Below are 15,675 nucleotides of genomic sequence, written 5' to 3' on the forward strand. Positions count from 1 at the left end.
TTTATATAAAGATAAGTGGCTTGTAAAATAACTAAAAATTTACAATTATTTTTCTTAAATATGTGTTACAAAAGTTTATATACATAAAATTATAAGCAAATAAAGAGAGAAGAAATAATAAGATTAACTAAAATAATTTTTTTATATTAATAGTAGTAATTTTCAAGGAATTTTTTTTAAAGTTGTAATATAATCATTGTATGACAATATATAATTACATTTAAAACAAAAAATTAATAACAAAATAATTATTTGTCTAATGAAAATAATCACACATTGGTTTTGATATATAGATAAACAAAAACATACATATTCAAATATGAATTATGAACGTGAAAGAAGTCAAGATAAGAAACATTTTAAAATTATAATCATATTAAGTTTAGGTTCGGACAAATCGGGTTGACTAATACCTATGCCTGTTCCCAACCTGATTTGAGTCAGGTCTTTTTTTTTTTTTTTCTTTGTTACTCGAACCCAAACTAATTATGTCCCAAGTTCAGGTTCAACCTAGCGGGTTTGAGTTTTGCCAGCCCAAGTTGCAGGCCTAATGTCATACCCAATTTATTAATATACACATTTTTTAATGATACAACATTAAGCTCCATAAAACAAATAAGAATTATATATACAATCTCAACTCTAAAAATAAAGTGAGAAAAATATCAGACCAATTTCTCTCCTACTAAAGTGAGAATTCTACTGTCATTTAACTTATTTAATTTAGTTGAGTTGTAATAAGTAAAATCTCGGGTGCCAATAGAATTACTCTCAATAATTGATGGTATACTATGTCCCACCACCACCTCAATTATTGAGGTTTTATTTTCCTTCATCTTTCAGTAAGCATATGCACCGAGGGGTGGAGCCAGGATTTTCTAGTAGTGGGGGTAAAATATGGTTAATTGTAAGGTTGAAGAACTTGAAGAAAAGATGAATGATTATGGGGAGAAATTCAGTGAATTTTTTATTAAAAGATGAAGAAAAGGATATTTAGGTCCTTTTCAATTAGTATACGAGAGAAGGCTGGTCAAGAGGCAATGTCGTGAACAAAAAAATTGAAGGGGTCTAAAAGTTGGAGGGAGTTGAGGGTGAGGGTGTGCGGACAAATGGGGGCACGTAATTAGTTGATGTTCTGTGGGCCAATTTCCCCCACCAGGCCCTTGCTAGCTCCGCCCCTGCATGCAAAACAAAACAACCACCCCACCCCCCCCCCCCCCCCCCCCCCCAAAAAAAAAACAAAAAAGTCAAAAGCTGGTTCTGCTGCTGCTCGTTTTCTTTCTTTCTTCTTCTTAAACATCATCAGTTGCCACTTGCTATCTGTTTGAGAGATTCCTTAAAAAGATACATAATGATGAACATGGCAGAATCTGCTGCATCTGCTTTCCTAAAACCTGTATTTCAGCTGCTTGGCTCACAAATTGTAAAAGAGTTTGAATTGGTGTGGGGTGTTAAGGACGAGTTGGAAAAACTCTCGAGTTACTTGTCAGCAATTCAATCCGTTCTTCAGGATGCCGAGGAAAAGCAAATCCAATCGAACCAGAACCAAGTGAGAGATTGGATGAGAAAGCTTAAAGATGTCGCTTGGGATGCCGAAGAGGTTTTGGACGAGTTTGCAACCGAAGCTTTACGATCTAAATTATTGGAGGAAGATGAAAATCAAACTAGTAAGTGGAAGCAGGTATACAATTCCTTCTTTTCATGTTTGGGATTAAAATCACTTTATGAAGATGAAAATCAAACTAGTAAGTGGAAGCAGGTATGCAATTCCTTCTTTTCATGTTTGGGTTTAAAGTCACTTTATGAACATGAAAATCGTTTGGCTTTAAAATCACTTCAATTTCGACGTGAGATAGGTCATAAGATAAAGGTCATCAATGAGAAATTAGAAAGGATTGCAAAAGAAAGGAATGATCTTCATCTTCGTGATGGAGGCTCGCAGCTACCAGAAGTGATCAGGAAGAAACCGGAAACCATCTCCTTGGTACATGAATCAGATGTTCTTGGTAGAAAAAAAGATATGGAGAAGTTAATAAATCTGTTGGTATCTGATGGGTCTGTTCCGAAGGAGCTCTCTGTTATTCCCATAGTCGGTATGGGTGGAGTAGGTAAGACAACCCTTGCTCAGCGTATTTACAACGACGAAAACGTTAAGAAGCATTTCAAACTAAAAGGATGGGTTTGTGTGTCCGATGATTTTGATTTGAAAAGACTGTCAAAGGCAATCATAGAGAATATTTCCGGGGAATCATCTAATTATGAGGAATTGACCTCACTTACTGAAAAAATTCAGAAAATAGTGAGTGGGAAGAAATTTCTTCTCGTATTAGATGATGTATGGAACGAAGATCGCAACCATTGGGAAATTCTAAGAGCTCCCTTGCGATGTGGAGAAATGGGGAGTAAAATTATTGTCACTACAAGAAGTGAAAAAGTTTCTCAGATCATGGGCACTATTCCTCATTATTCCTTGAAACTTTTGTCAAATGAAGTTTGTTTGTTATTGCTGGGAAAATGGGCATTTCCAACTGAGGGTACCTGGGATGAACATCAAGATTTGGTTGTGGTTGGCAAGGAAATTGCTAAAAAGTGCGGGGGTTTGCCTTTAGCTGTCAAGACACTCGGAGGACTGTTACAAGGTACAAAAGAAGAAACGAAATGGAATGACATTTTGAGGAGTGAAATATGGAAATTACCACAAGGAGGAAAATATGATATCTTACCTGCTTTGAGATTGAGTTATCATCATTTGCCTTCACATCTAAAGCAGTGCTTCCTGTATTGTAGCATATTTCCCAAGGATTATGAATTTGACAAGGAGAAATTAGTCAAATTGTGGATGGCGGAAGGTTTTATTACATCCGAGGTGGGGCAAAGGGCAATGGAAGATGTGGGTAGTGATTACTTTGATGATTTGTTATGGAGATCATTCTTCCAGCAGTATGAGAAAGATGGGTTTGGCAGAAGGAGGTACAAGATGCATGATCTGATTCATGATCTAGCAGAGTCACTTTCGGAAGGTGAATGTTTTAGAAAGGAGGATGACAAATTAAATCATTTTTCTGAAAAGGCTCGGTATTCTTCATGCATCATTCATAATAAAAATGATCTAACAATCTTTGAGCCGTATCTTCAATGCGAAAGGCTACACACTCTACTAGTATCCAAGAGAGCAGCTGGAACTATAAGTTTCCCCACTAATCTATTCCAGCAAATTAAATTCCTCCATGTGTTGGATTTGAATCATACAGAAATCTCAGAGTTACCTGATTCAATTGGCAATTTGAAACACCTACGATACCTTGATCTCTCTTATACCAAGGTACAAAGATTACCTGAATCAGTGAGCAGCCTTCATAATCTGCAGACATTAGATCTTAGTCGGTGTGATGATTTGGTTGAGTTACCAAAGGACACAAGAAACTTGATTAACCTACGGCATCTTATCTTCGACGAGCACTGTATGATTAGTTCGACACTAAAGGGAATTGGGGGATTAACATGTCTACAAACACTGCCAAATTACATTGTTGGTAAAGAGAATGGGCGTGAGATAGGACAGTTGATGAATTTGATTAACCTCAGAGGTCAATTGCGGATTTCAGGGCTTGAAAATGTGGTCAATGCGAAAGAGGCCATATTGAAGAATAAAGAATACATTGAGGAACTGTACCTTCGGTGGCAGTGGCATATGGATCCAAGTGTTGCGGAAGAAGTACTTGAAAGGCTCCAACCTCACCATAATCTCAGAAGGCTAAGTATCAGGGGTTACAATGGTGAAAGATTTCCGAGCTGGATAGGGCATCCTTCATTCTCCAAACTGGTGGTTGTTTCTTTATGGTCGTGTACATCATGCCAAACCCTCCCTCCTCTCTGGCAACTACCTTCCCTCAGGAAACTTAGTCTATACAATGGTGGTTTTACTGTTAATGGCATCATGGTTACTAAGGTTGTTTTTCCATCATTGGAAGAACTTTCTATCTATTCATTCCCAAATTTAGTAGAATGGAGAGGTGGCATTGAAGAAGAAGAAGAAGAAAATTGTTTCCCTTGCCTTGTTAAACTTGAAATTAGTGGATGTAAGAGTTTGATTGTTCTTCCAAGATTTTTAACATCTGTTCGTGAGTTAAGGTTGCAGGACTTCAATCAGAGGATATTAAGCTCTCCGACTTACTTCACCTCTCTCTCGGACTTGACAGTTCTTTAAGATCTAAAGGTAATACCCAGTGGGTCTTTCAAGAACCTAAAAGCACTCAAAGATCTTACTATTTCTAGGTGTAAAGAGTTGGTATCATTGGTAGAGGATGATGAAGAAGACTACAAATACCTAGTATCTCTTCTCTGCAACGAATGTTTATTTCGGAACTTCCTAAACTCACATTCTTGCCAGATGGGTTACAAACTTAACAAGTTATTCAACTATCATTATATTTTTAAAGAAAACAAAAAAAAATATTTTATTTATTTTAAAATATTAAGAAATATTTTTTAGATATTATAATTTAATATATTTTTTTACTTGATTTGGTGGATGTTCGGGTCAAATCAGAGTTTTAAGCTTGTGGTTCAAACCATTCTTTTTGGAATCATATTTTTCTTTCTTAATTACTCCTAGATCAAACTTGTGGGATGACGAAAAATCAGATCTAAAGTTTTTCGCAATAATTTTGATTTTGATTTTTTTTTTTTAAAATTAAATTATAACACTTTCCATTCTTCAACTTTTCAAATTCTAAATTCTAACTTTTGATTTATACAAAGAATGGTTACAGTCATGAGTTGCATGTATCATTTATCTTTTAATTTTTCTAGCTACACTGGAAGCCATGGTTTAAAATATCGAAATGTATTGGTCGATACGTATCGATATCGGCCAAGACCGATACGAAGCATTGACAACGAAAGAATGAATTTTCTGGGAATGTATTGATTTGTATCAAATGTATCGGCCGATGTCATATTGGTTATATCATTAACTTCGCATTCAATCAATACAATATTTTAAACATTTCTGGAAGCTAATAATTTTCTTTTTCAGGATTTTCATTTATATTCACGAAAGATGTTTTCTTTAAGTGCTGCTGCAAGTGGTTCTCAACAGGTATGGTTGAAAATACAGATTTGACATAGTGTGAAGTTTTAACCTTAGTTTTGAAACTCGTTGAGTTGACTAGAGTCAGCTTGATAAATGAGATTTCAAGGTGACTCGGGTGGTGCGGGGTGGGGGGGACTCAATAGAAATTGTTCTCCGAGTCAACTCGTCTGAGTCAAGTTGCTTGTTATCAACTTGACTCAATGAACATCCAAGTCGAGTTTTAAAACTATGGCTATAACAAGCAAATTTTTCAGTGCTATATTGGACAAAAAAAATTTGTATTGGTTGGGCAACTGTGGCATCCAAGTTCAATTTTTGTCGATCAATTCATATTTATTAGAAATTGAAAAAGATTGTGCAAATTTAATCACTAAATTTTATCTTCATTTAAGCTCCTAAAATACAACATTAAATATATATTATTGAGGTTTGATTATTAAAGGATCATTCGTTGATGAAATCATATTTTCTTTTCCAAATTCTTATTTGGAAAAGAGAATTTAGAATTTTATAAATTTAAAATGATTCACTTAAACCCAGTGGTTGAACAAATCGACAGTTCTTTAAATATTATGGTTCTATTTGAACCAGACCGACTTCATTGAAATTGATCCATTTGTTCAAACCAGTTCATAAAACACTAAGAACTAATTTTGGAAACAAGTTGAGTTCTAAATTGGATGGTTCTACCATCGAGTCAAAATTACCCATTAAATTTAATATGATAGATGATTCATAAGTAGGTTATGAGGTTCTCAATTGTTATAATTTTGGTAATTAATTGATTAACTTTGCATTCTACAGGTTGTCATCTGAAGGGATTCTTCAAGAAGTACAAATGTGTAGAACTTCTGATTTCAAATCTCTGTGTATGGGAGCTGTTAATATTCTTATTGGTTTTTTTATTTTTATTTTGATAAGATCTAGTGGTTAATTGGATAAAAATTAATTAAGCACATTTATGGTACTATAGTGTGGTACTAGGTTGTTATGTATGAGTAGTGTTTGGAGTATGCCAACATGAATTACATTTGTTTAATGTTTTGGATGTCTTTCATGATTATGTTTTGCGTTCCTTATTAATTAAACAATTCAAAGTTATCATTACAGGAAAATGAATTTTTAGCGACACTTTGGTTATTCTGTGTTGAAAAGTAAGTTATCATACTTTTGTTGTAGATTGTAATGTAGTGGTAGTGTCGGGTTTGTAGCTAACAAGCTAGAGGGTTCAGGTTCGTATCACCACTTTGTACCAAAATTGGAAATAAGGCTTGGTCATGTTTGAAAGAGATGCTCTTGTACCCCGTGCTTTAGTTTTGCACTGTTGTATTCCTATGTTATTTTGGTTATGTTATTGTGATCCTCAATATTGTTTTTGATGGATAAATTCTAGTTATCTAGTCCAGCACAAAATATGTCAAAAACAATAAACATAGTGCATATTTTATGTCTGTATGTTTTTTTTTTCCTTTTTGTTTGTTTGTGATGCTTTTGCAATATTGCTTATTTTATTTGTTATTTGAAAACAGTAAATTAGGATACTCTATTATCATCATCATCCATGTCTTGCACCAAAACAGTAAATTAGTTTACTGTATTTTATTTTCTTTTTCTTTTTCTTTTATAAGTACTGTATTATTTCTTTTATTAAAACTATTTTATGATAATGTAGTTAATTAGTTTATCTGAAATAAAACACAAAGGTCATTTTAAGGGGTTTCTTTAGTTAGAATGTAACATTTGAACTCTTACATTCACTTACCAAGGGTCCTTGACAAAACACAAGGGTCATTTTAAGGGGACTATTGTTAGGCATTCTGGTTACGCCCCTTTGCAATACAAAAAATGGCTTGACATTCCAAAGCATTCGAATGACACACTGTGGCAAGAGATCCAGGTAAATATAAATTAATATGCTTGTCATTTTTTTTTAATAATATTATGTTTTTACATATTTTTTAAATTGTATACTTTTGCATAATAAGATTGAAATTGATGATTCGAAGAACAAATAGGTGATGCAACGTATGTTGACGAGGTACAGAGATTGAAAGAATGACATAAAGAAGATTTACTGAAAATATGAGACAGATGGGACCAGAGTGGCATGGTAGAGTACTACCTAAGGCCTTGGCCTAACGCCGAGTTCAGTCTTTACATCTGTTTCCTAATGGTCATCCTCCCAATCAAGGACCTTGAAAGTCATCTAGATACAGTTAATATCTCAACTTTAGACTTGTTTACCTACTCATTATTTAACTAATAATTGTTTTTGTTGTAACTAACCCTTTTTTAACTCCGCCAATGTAAAATTAAATATTTTACATTGCCGGTCCCAAGCCCGGATAAAGGAGGAGGGAAAAGGTAAGGTATTGTTTATTTCTAAATAAAGTAATTTTATTTTTAAATGACATGCTTCTATTTTATCATTCATATAAGTTACTCTATATGCATGATTCTTATGACTAAAATAAATAGAAGCATGTTGTAGTCGATTTGATTGCAAATTAAGATAAATTTAATCTTTGTTTGGCCTTGTTTATGATTTTTATTTTGCTTAATTTGATTTATGATAAATGGGTATAAGCATAAGTTAGATCTGCTCATTTTTTACTGCCCTTTACATAATCAAGTGGAATGGTCAATGGAGACAGAAGAATGAGCCTTGTTCCTGCTGTGTGTTGGTATTTCTTTGATTACCTTGTCACCAATGGCAACAAAGGGATGGTGAGTATTTTATTCACTATTCATCGTCATGAGTCATAGGGATGGTACCATTGTCTTCATTTGGTGATTCATATATCAAGGCGTGTTTATTTCAAATTATTTTTGGAACGTGGGTATCTCTAATTGTTGAGATTAATCCCACATCGGATACAAATTGCCTTGTCTCTCTCCTTATAAGTTCTTGGGCCTCTCCACTCATTGTCAATTGATTTTGAGTTGGACTCCCAAGTTTGTCATGGTATCAAAATAGGCCTTTCTTTCCTCCATGCCACCCAATTCATATCTCCACGTGTGAAGGCGTGTTGAGTTTAGTCCCACATCGGACACAAATTGTCTTGTCTCTCTCCTTATAAGCTTCCGGGCCTCTTCACTCGTTGCCAATTCACTATGTGAAAAAGGCCCATATTTGACGGTCTTAGCCCGTCAAATTTCTCAAAATTTGACGGACCCTCCCGTCAAATATTCTCTTGTAGAATTTTTTTTTTGACGGCCCTAGACTATCAAATTATTGGAGAATGGACTTCAAAAAAAATAAAAAAAAATCCATAGAGTATGACCGTCAAATTTTGGAGGTTTAACAAACAATAGCACGGTCCTCTAATTCACCAATCACAATGAACGAAATAATATAATAAAAAAATCAGAAAAAGAAAAAATAAAAGAAAAATCATAAAACAAGCTCCAAATTAAATTAAATAACCCAAAATTAATATACATGTAAACCTCTTTGTTAAGATCGAAAATTTTGTCGAAGCTACAAATAACTGATAATAATTAAACTAAATAAGACCAAATGATATTGAAATTACTGGATCGGCAACATCTTTGGTGGAGGTCAGTGTTGTTATCGTTGTAGATTGGGGAATGAACTCTCGTGCTTCACGTGCCGCTTTTTCCTTGGCCTTTTTCGCCCTTTCCAGCACATCCTCCTGCATGCAGCATTTCATTAATCATTTTCCCTATATTGCATCCATCGATAAGTAAAAACCATTCAAAGAGGAAGAACTATAACTACATACTAAAAGAACAAAAAAAAAAAAGAACAAGAACGGGAAGCATGATAGGCTTTCACAACTATTATCACGTGGAGGGGGATTTAAAAACAATAAAGTAGAATGGAATTCATCAGATTTGTTACATTTCACAAACCCACAACGAACAGGTTGGTTTGAACCGGTTCGCAGTTGGTACCTTTCGAATGAATTGGATAACCTTGTGTGTGTGTGTGTGTGTGTGTGTGTGTATGAAGTACGCAACCGAGGATGTTGTGCCAGGACATATCAGTGTGAATGAAACTCCGAACAAATTATACCTGTCCATGATGTGTTATTTCTAAACAGCCAGGTGGTTGTATAAATGGCTCTCCATCTATCTAAATGGGGAAAGGACTTGAAATTTGTATTCTTATCACTCCCCCTTGGGCTAATCTCCTCGCCTGTGAAAGTCCAACCTGTAGAATAAGACCCCAATAATTATAACGATGAAAACAACAACTCATTTCAGCAATGATTGGCATGCTATTTAAAGAGAGCTTCTATTGCCACACCAACTTTTGCTAATGTCACTGCAAGTGTGTGCTAATTCTTCGGTGATTTAGAAAATAAATTGGGGTGGCATTATCAAAAGTTGGTATGGCAATAGAATCTCTATATTTAAAACTTCAGAAATAATGCAAAAAAAACAACAAAACCCATACCTGAAGTTTACCAAGGTGCCATGCTCCACTGATACATACAACCTCAAGCAGTTTATCATGCATGGACTGAAGATTGAAATCATCATCATGATCATAATCATTTTGCCAAAAATCTACTCCTCCCATGTAACTTCCGATGTTGAGCACAATGACACCCTCAGCATCCTGTCTGAAAAAGATTACGAAGGAACATTAAGAGTGACGAGAAAAAAATCGACAATGGCCTATTGTATTAATTATGTCAATAATAACAACAAAGAAAGCGTGACTTCACCTTTGGGATCTCAATGTCTTTTCCATCAACTTCGAGGCGAATTTTCCATGGTAGGTCTGCACATGTTCTATCCATTAAATCCTTGGCACCTTCTTTAGCATATCGCAATTTATTCACAAACTGTCAAGTGAGAGATATTGGTTACATTGCAAAATGTTATACATTAGCTAATCACAAGGACCAATAGTAAGAGGAGATGACCTTGATGACGATGAGGTGACTATTTTACCAATGAAGCGTCATAGACTGAGGATGACACTGAATTTGATGATTTTGACATATTGAGATATCCTAATGTTTTTATACTTCGAATAATATAGACCTAATTTGTGTTGCTCTGCCCACTGACAATCTCTAATACTACGACTCCAAAGCTATAAACATCCGCTTTGTTCGTCAAATAACCCCTCATTGCATATGCAGGAGCCATATATCCACTATAAAATCCAATATTCATGGTTAAACAATATAGCATTAGAATAGTACATAGTTTGCAAAATACTAAGTCCAACAATTGAAATTAAGCCGTGCTACATTACAAAAGAGAGAACTACTAAAAACATAAATGTGTAAATCACACTCGCTATCCTTCTCAATAGTGTCTCCAATAAAATCAAGTATATCTGAGATATAAAATTTTCCAAGAAAAACTAAAGAAATTTTGAAACATTCACCAACATCTCTAAACATAAACAGAGAATAATAGAATCAAACAATATAGCATCAGAATAGTACATAGTTTGCACATGTACTTACATATCTTTTTTTACTGCTCCAGTCCATGAATTTTTCAGTCTTTCTCTCACCGTTATAAAGCTTACAACCCGCACCAAATTGCTTCTTTTGGATGATGCTTTCATCATTTTGTTGCACATACCTGACCCATCTTAGTTGAATCTACTTTATTTTACCACATATCACGGATACTTCTAGATTCCCTCGTATGTGCTCATTCATGTTTCCTCTTTCCTAGTCTTTCCATTCACTATGGCAACACCCACAACTCTGCTACACTTGTTCTACACAATTTTGATTTTTGATTACCAACCATTCACAGCATTATCTAGAGGTGTTTTGAGGTGACTAAAAATGCTAGAGCATCAAATTGAGCATAAGAGATAGAGAGAGAACTTCATCTATGGACTATGGGAACCTAACCAAATGAATAGCCAAATCTAGGCACACAATAAAACCTAAACTAAGCCTACTTTTTAGCCCATTTAAAGGCATATAAGAAACCATCTGATCATCTCATTTACTCCAAGAGATACCACAAAATGCTCTATATATAATCGATGACATAGTGGCTAGGCATGATCAAAGCATCATTCTTCGCATACAACATTATTCTAAGGTGAGTTGACTTCATACCAATAGTAACTGAAAGTTCAATAAAAATGAAATGTGGAGGAAGAGCAAAGAGGAATGGAGAAGAAAGTAAAAAATGACTCACATAGTTCCAGCTATTCTTGTGCTGGTATGGGTGTTCTCATCATCGTCAAGTTTAGCCAAACCAAATTTAGATATCTTAGCATTAAAATCCTCGTCAAGAAGCACATTGGTTGCCTTTATGTCTCAGTGAACCATTTTCAATGTTGACTCTTCATGAAGATATGCTAAACCCTTTGCTATCCCCAAGCATATTTTATGCCTTGTTGACCAGTCCAAGTTCAATTGGTTCTCCTCACAACCTAAGTAACACCAAGTCTTACAATTTTTTATTATATGGTTGGAACAAAGGAAAAGAATCAGTCCTAAAGTTGACGAAAGAGGGTTCTTTTTACCAAATAGTGCAAGTGCAAGGCTATTATTTTCCATGTATTCATATACTAGAAATAGTTGGTTTCCATCAATAGAACATCCATAAAGCTTTACGAGGAAGTGAGAGAATAGAAGAAAAAAATGGCATGGCTTTAAAAAGAAGTGATGATGTTCAAACAAAAATGATAGTTCAACATTAATCACTAAATATAGGATTAATGTACCTCAATCCACACTCAACATCCATGAAAGACAAAAATTACTAATACACACAATGTAGGTATTTTATGTTTAATAAATTTTCACATTTCAAAGTAAGAACACATAATGGCATTCAGAACAAATTCACACTGGAATACAGTTCCTATTTTAGGCAACATGTGCTCTATATGCACCTTTTAAATGGATCAGATTGAATATGCAAGACCCCCCAAAAAAGTAAGAAGAAACAAATGTTGCAATCACAAGCAATCCAAAATAAGAATAATACTTGCATAAGATAGACAAGGCAGAGCTTGCTAAAAAAAAAAAGAGTCGTGCTGGAGTGACCTCAAGATTGGACCTCACATCACACATCTTGACGTGAAAGTGCATAGAAACCATAGATGCTTTTTCACTCGTATCTAAAGGAAAAGCATCTATGGTTACCATACACTTTCCCGTCAGGGTGTGCAATGTGAGGACCAATCTTGAGGTCACTTCAGCATTATTCTAAAAAAAAATCAGGCTGATTCAAAATAAGACTAATATATATATCAACGGAGGCAAGGAAATAGGCAGATCATCAACCCAAGCAATCCAACGTCAGTCCAAAATCCCAGATTTAGGAGGCCATAATTCAAAAGTTGCAATTAAACATCCAACTCATACTTTACTTGTAGTTGCAGTCCTTTATGACAAACCCTTGAACGGATTTCCGATATCTTAAAAGTGTTCATATTTGATAGCAAGTTCACCAAATTTTCATAGGACTGGTATCTCAGAAAGTGTGTATTTACCATGGACAATCTTCTGAAAATTCAATATCGTTCTCCTCTGTTTCTAATGCTATAGGAAGAATTTTATGGAGCCTAGATACTAGCTTTTTAACAATTCGATGCTGTATCTAAAAAAGAGAGGAAGAATCTCAATGTCTAGGAGAACACATTGGAATAGTCCCGACGAATTCTAGCCATGAATCTTGGTATAAACAGTGTTGAAACCTGATTGAGAGCAACTAATTGTTTTCCCAAAATAAATTATAGGAAGACATTCAAGCATTAGGAACATTCGAAGTGGTGATTCCCAAAATAAATTAAAGAAAGACAAGCAAGCACAGGGAACATTTTGAAGTGGTGATACATACATAGAAAACATTTATAAATTCAATAGGCAGTAAATTACCTGATATTCAAGTAAAGGTTTCACACACCTTGGCTTGCAAGATTCCTCGAGATACTTTTTCGGATCAACAAGTTCCTCATCCGCCCTAAATTGGGAAAAGAGGGAATGTACACCATTCAAAGATGAGAAGAAAGATAGACAGAATGACATAAATGACCAAAATAAAAAAACATACTAGGTATTTGTGATCGCTCACATTAAAAGAAAGGGAATGAACAGAAGGGACGTGAAATTTGCAACCAAATAGCACTCCATGATTTTGGCATTAAAAACTAGGCATAGAATAATACACTCAATTATAATTTCAATAAAGAAACAAATAATATGGAATTATATAACCATACAAATAAAACCACGAACAAATAAAAATATAAATAATCAGCACATCAAGCTCACATAGATAAATCTAACTAAATAGGTTAAAGGCCTTCCAAAATGGACTAATAATAATGAACTGCATGCAGTTATTTCTGGCATCATCAATGTATTTGTTCTACGCAATATAACTTGAGCATTTCATGGGCTAGTGGTTGAAGGGGGAGGAGAGAGAAAAGGGATTGATGGAATTGTGGTAGGTATGGTGGGAATTGAGGGGAAGTTTGATGGTAAAGTGGGTAATTTAGTTGCTGGCAGTGGAGGCATTGTGAGCTTTGGGCAAGTGGGCATGGTAGGCAAAGTAGGGAGTGGAGGCAATGCAGGCTTTGGCAAAGAAGGCAATTGGGTGCTTTGCAAAGGTGGCAATGTAGATTTTGGGAGAGTTGGGATGGTTGGCAATGGTGGCAAGGTGGGCTTAGGCATCGTAGGGATGGAAGGCAATGGAGGTAATGTGGGCTTAGGAAGAATGAGCATAGCAGGGAAGGTCGGTGTAGGGGGTGGAGCGGCTGGTGTGTCCAACAGATGACGGGCTGCCACGGTTAAAAAGTCGATGCACGACAATGACAAAGTAATGAACAAAGCTAAGATTAAGCGATCACAAGAAGCCATGAAGATTAAATGGGAATTAGGGCTTTCACTGGATATGGTACTAACACGTGATACCCACAATTGCTACCCATGTTGATGCCACTGATTACCTGTGAGCACACACGGACATTGCCACCACCACCATGTGACAATGTACTTCAATAAAAGAAGGGAAATCAGATACGATGGGGTAGTAAACAATATGGCTCCATGTCCCATGCATTTGTGATAATAAGGCAAATTGCAGTTTAAAAATCCAAGAATATGCGTTGGCAATTGGGACACAATTCCCAGTATCAACATGTATCATTAAGAGGGTACGAAAAAAAAAAAAACAAAAACAAAAGGAATGTTAGGATATTTTTAATTGATTTTCAATCAGGGAAAATTTATCTGTTTTCTGTTTTTTTTTGGTCTCAATCCTTTTGAACAATCTTGCCCTTTATATTATGTAATTCTGTTCTAAACTAAGAATATGAACTCACTTTCAATAAAAGAAAACATGACTCTAAACAGAGTGGAATAGTGGAGCGAGATTCGTATAACTGACTCCAATCTTTGGGATAAGCAAATGTCATGAGGGGGTGCCTTGCTTCCTCCATGTACATTTTCTGTTGAGCCTCTACAGTTGATCATCTCTTTCTTGGCTGCAATTTCTCGTTCGAGATATGGAAAGCTATCCAGATTAAGAGTTTGATCATTTGAGACAACAAGAATTGGCAGCAGTTTATAAATGACTACAAATCTTATCTCAAGGTCTGTAAGAAAGCCATTGTCACGAATCACGACGCGGTTGTTGTATAAGGTGCCAAATTAGTAGTTATCTGGTGACCATAAAAGCTGGTGGGGTTACCATCCCAGCATTTTCCTCCTACCTTCCATATGGAAAGATATTGGTTCCCCATCTAACCAAGGTTTCCTAGAACTTCCTCCTTGGCTCAATTTGTCCCGCGTGCTCTTCACAAGGCTAGGATTTGCTAGAATCCAAGTGTATCCCAATTTTACATCTCAAATGAAAGGCCTATAGTTGGAGACTCATTTAGATGGTGGGAGTTTGAGAATCTTATAAATATGCTTAAATGAAAGTAAGTCCCAACTCTTGCTCCCTACTTTTAAGTCCCATTAAGCAGCAGGTAGTGATCTTAATTCAGATTGATTTTTATCACATACATATTTTAAGTTTATTTTTTTGTTCATATTTAATCATGCCAAATTCAATCTGGTACCTGGACTGTTTTCCACTTTGTTAGTTCATGATAGCTTTTTATCTTCTTACATGAAGGACCTATGTCAACAGTGTTGATTCATATTATAGGCATTTTCTACCTCTCAATGAACAGAACATGTGTTCTCCACGAAGGAAATTTAAGAAATAAAAGAAAATAAGCTCTTAATGAATGTGAGGTATCCATCACATAGAGCAAAAGAACAAAGATACTCCATCTCCCAATTGGTCAAAGTTTCCATATCACTGTTTCTAAACGTGGAGACACATGGCAAAACACTTCAATGAACTTGTGAGGCATAATCCTCCAACCATCCAAAGCCCAAAACACAAAAGCTAAAATATCGAAAAATTTAAATTATGGCATTTGGACTTTACCCCTACTACTCTCTCTCAAATACACATTCAAATTGACATCCATCATGGCTCTTCTCCATTTGAATTTACATTCTATCCTAATTTACTGGATTTCATAATTTAAATTAAATCCTATAAATTTCAACATACACCTCTGTATCTTCTCCCCAATTTCTACTCTCTTTTTTCCCCTA

At 35.2% G+C, this 15,675-nt stretch overlaps 2 protein-coding genes across 8 annotated transcripts; one reads left to right on the plus strand and one right to left on the minus strand.

The window, feature by feature from the left end:
- Positions 1–1,237: 1,237 nt before the first annotated feature.
- On the plus strand, positions 1,238–8,345 carry LOC147396756 (putative disease resistance protein RGA4). 2 transcript variants are annotated; one of them, XM_086451865.1, is made up of 4 exons: positions 1,238–1,681; positions 1,760–4,216; positions 5,039–5,101; positions 5,900–8,345. In XM_086451865.1, the coding sequence occupies exons 1-2, from the start codon at positions 1,352–1,354 to the stop codon at positions 4,205–4,207; spliced, it is 2,778 nt and encodes a 925-aa protein (XP_086307991.1). In that variant the 5' UTR covers positions 1,238–1,351; the 3' UTR covers positions 4,208–4,216; positions 5,039–5,101; positions 5,900–8,345. The 2 variants fall into 2 exon arrangements, with proteins under 2 accessions (XP_086307991.1, XP_086307990.1); XM_086451864.1 differs by having other exon boundaries at positions 1,238–4,216; positions 5,900–8,344.
- A 147-nt stretch (positions 8,346–8,492) lies between these two features.
- Positions 8,493–13,448, minus strand: LOC147396757 (diacylglycerol kinase 2-like). 6 transcript variants are annotated; one of them, XM_086451867.1, is made up of 5 exons: positions 13,133–13,448; positions 12,937–13,021; positions 9,793–9,912; positions 9,519–9,683; positions 8,493–8,751 (listed from the first exon to the last, which is right to left on the minus strand). In XM_086451867.1, exons 1-5 carry the CDS (start codon positions 13,189–13,191, stop codon positions 8,602–8,604), a joined length of 579 nt encoding a protein of 192 aa, XP_086307993.1. In that variant the 5' UTR covers positions 13,192–13,448; the 3' UTR covers positions 8,493–8,601. The 6 variants fall into 6 exon arrangements, 3 of the variants coding, with proteins under 3 accessions (XP_086307993.1, XP_086307994.1, XP_086307992.1); XR_015180952.1 differs by lacking the exon at positions 13,133–13,448 and adding an exon at positions 9,135–9,272 and having other exon boundaries at positions 8,611–8,751; positions 12,937–13,115; XR_015180953.1 differs by lacking the exon at positions 13,133–13,448 and adding an exon at positions 9,135–9,272 and having other exon boundaries at positions 8,657–8,781; positions 12,937–13,115.
- Between the last annotated feature and the right edge of the window lie 2,227 nt (positions 13,449–15,675).

The sequence above is a fragment of the Akebia trifoliata genome, chromosome 8 (genome assembly GCF_017979445.1).
Source record: "Akebia trifoliata isolate Shusen 1 chromosome 8, ASM1797944v1, whole genome shotgun sequence".
Classification (NCBI taxonomy): domain Eukaryota; kingdom Viridiplantae; phylum Streptophyta; class Magnoliopsida; order Ranunculales; family Lardizabalaceae; genus Akebia; species Akebia trifoliata.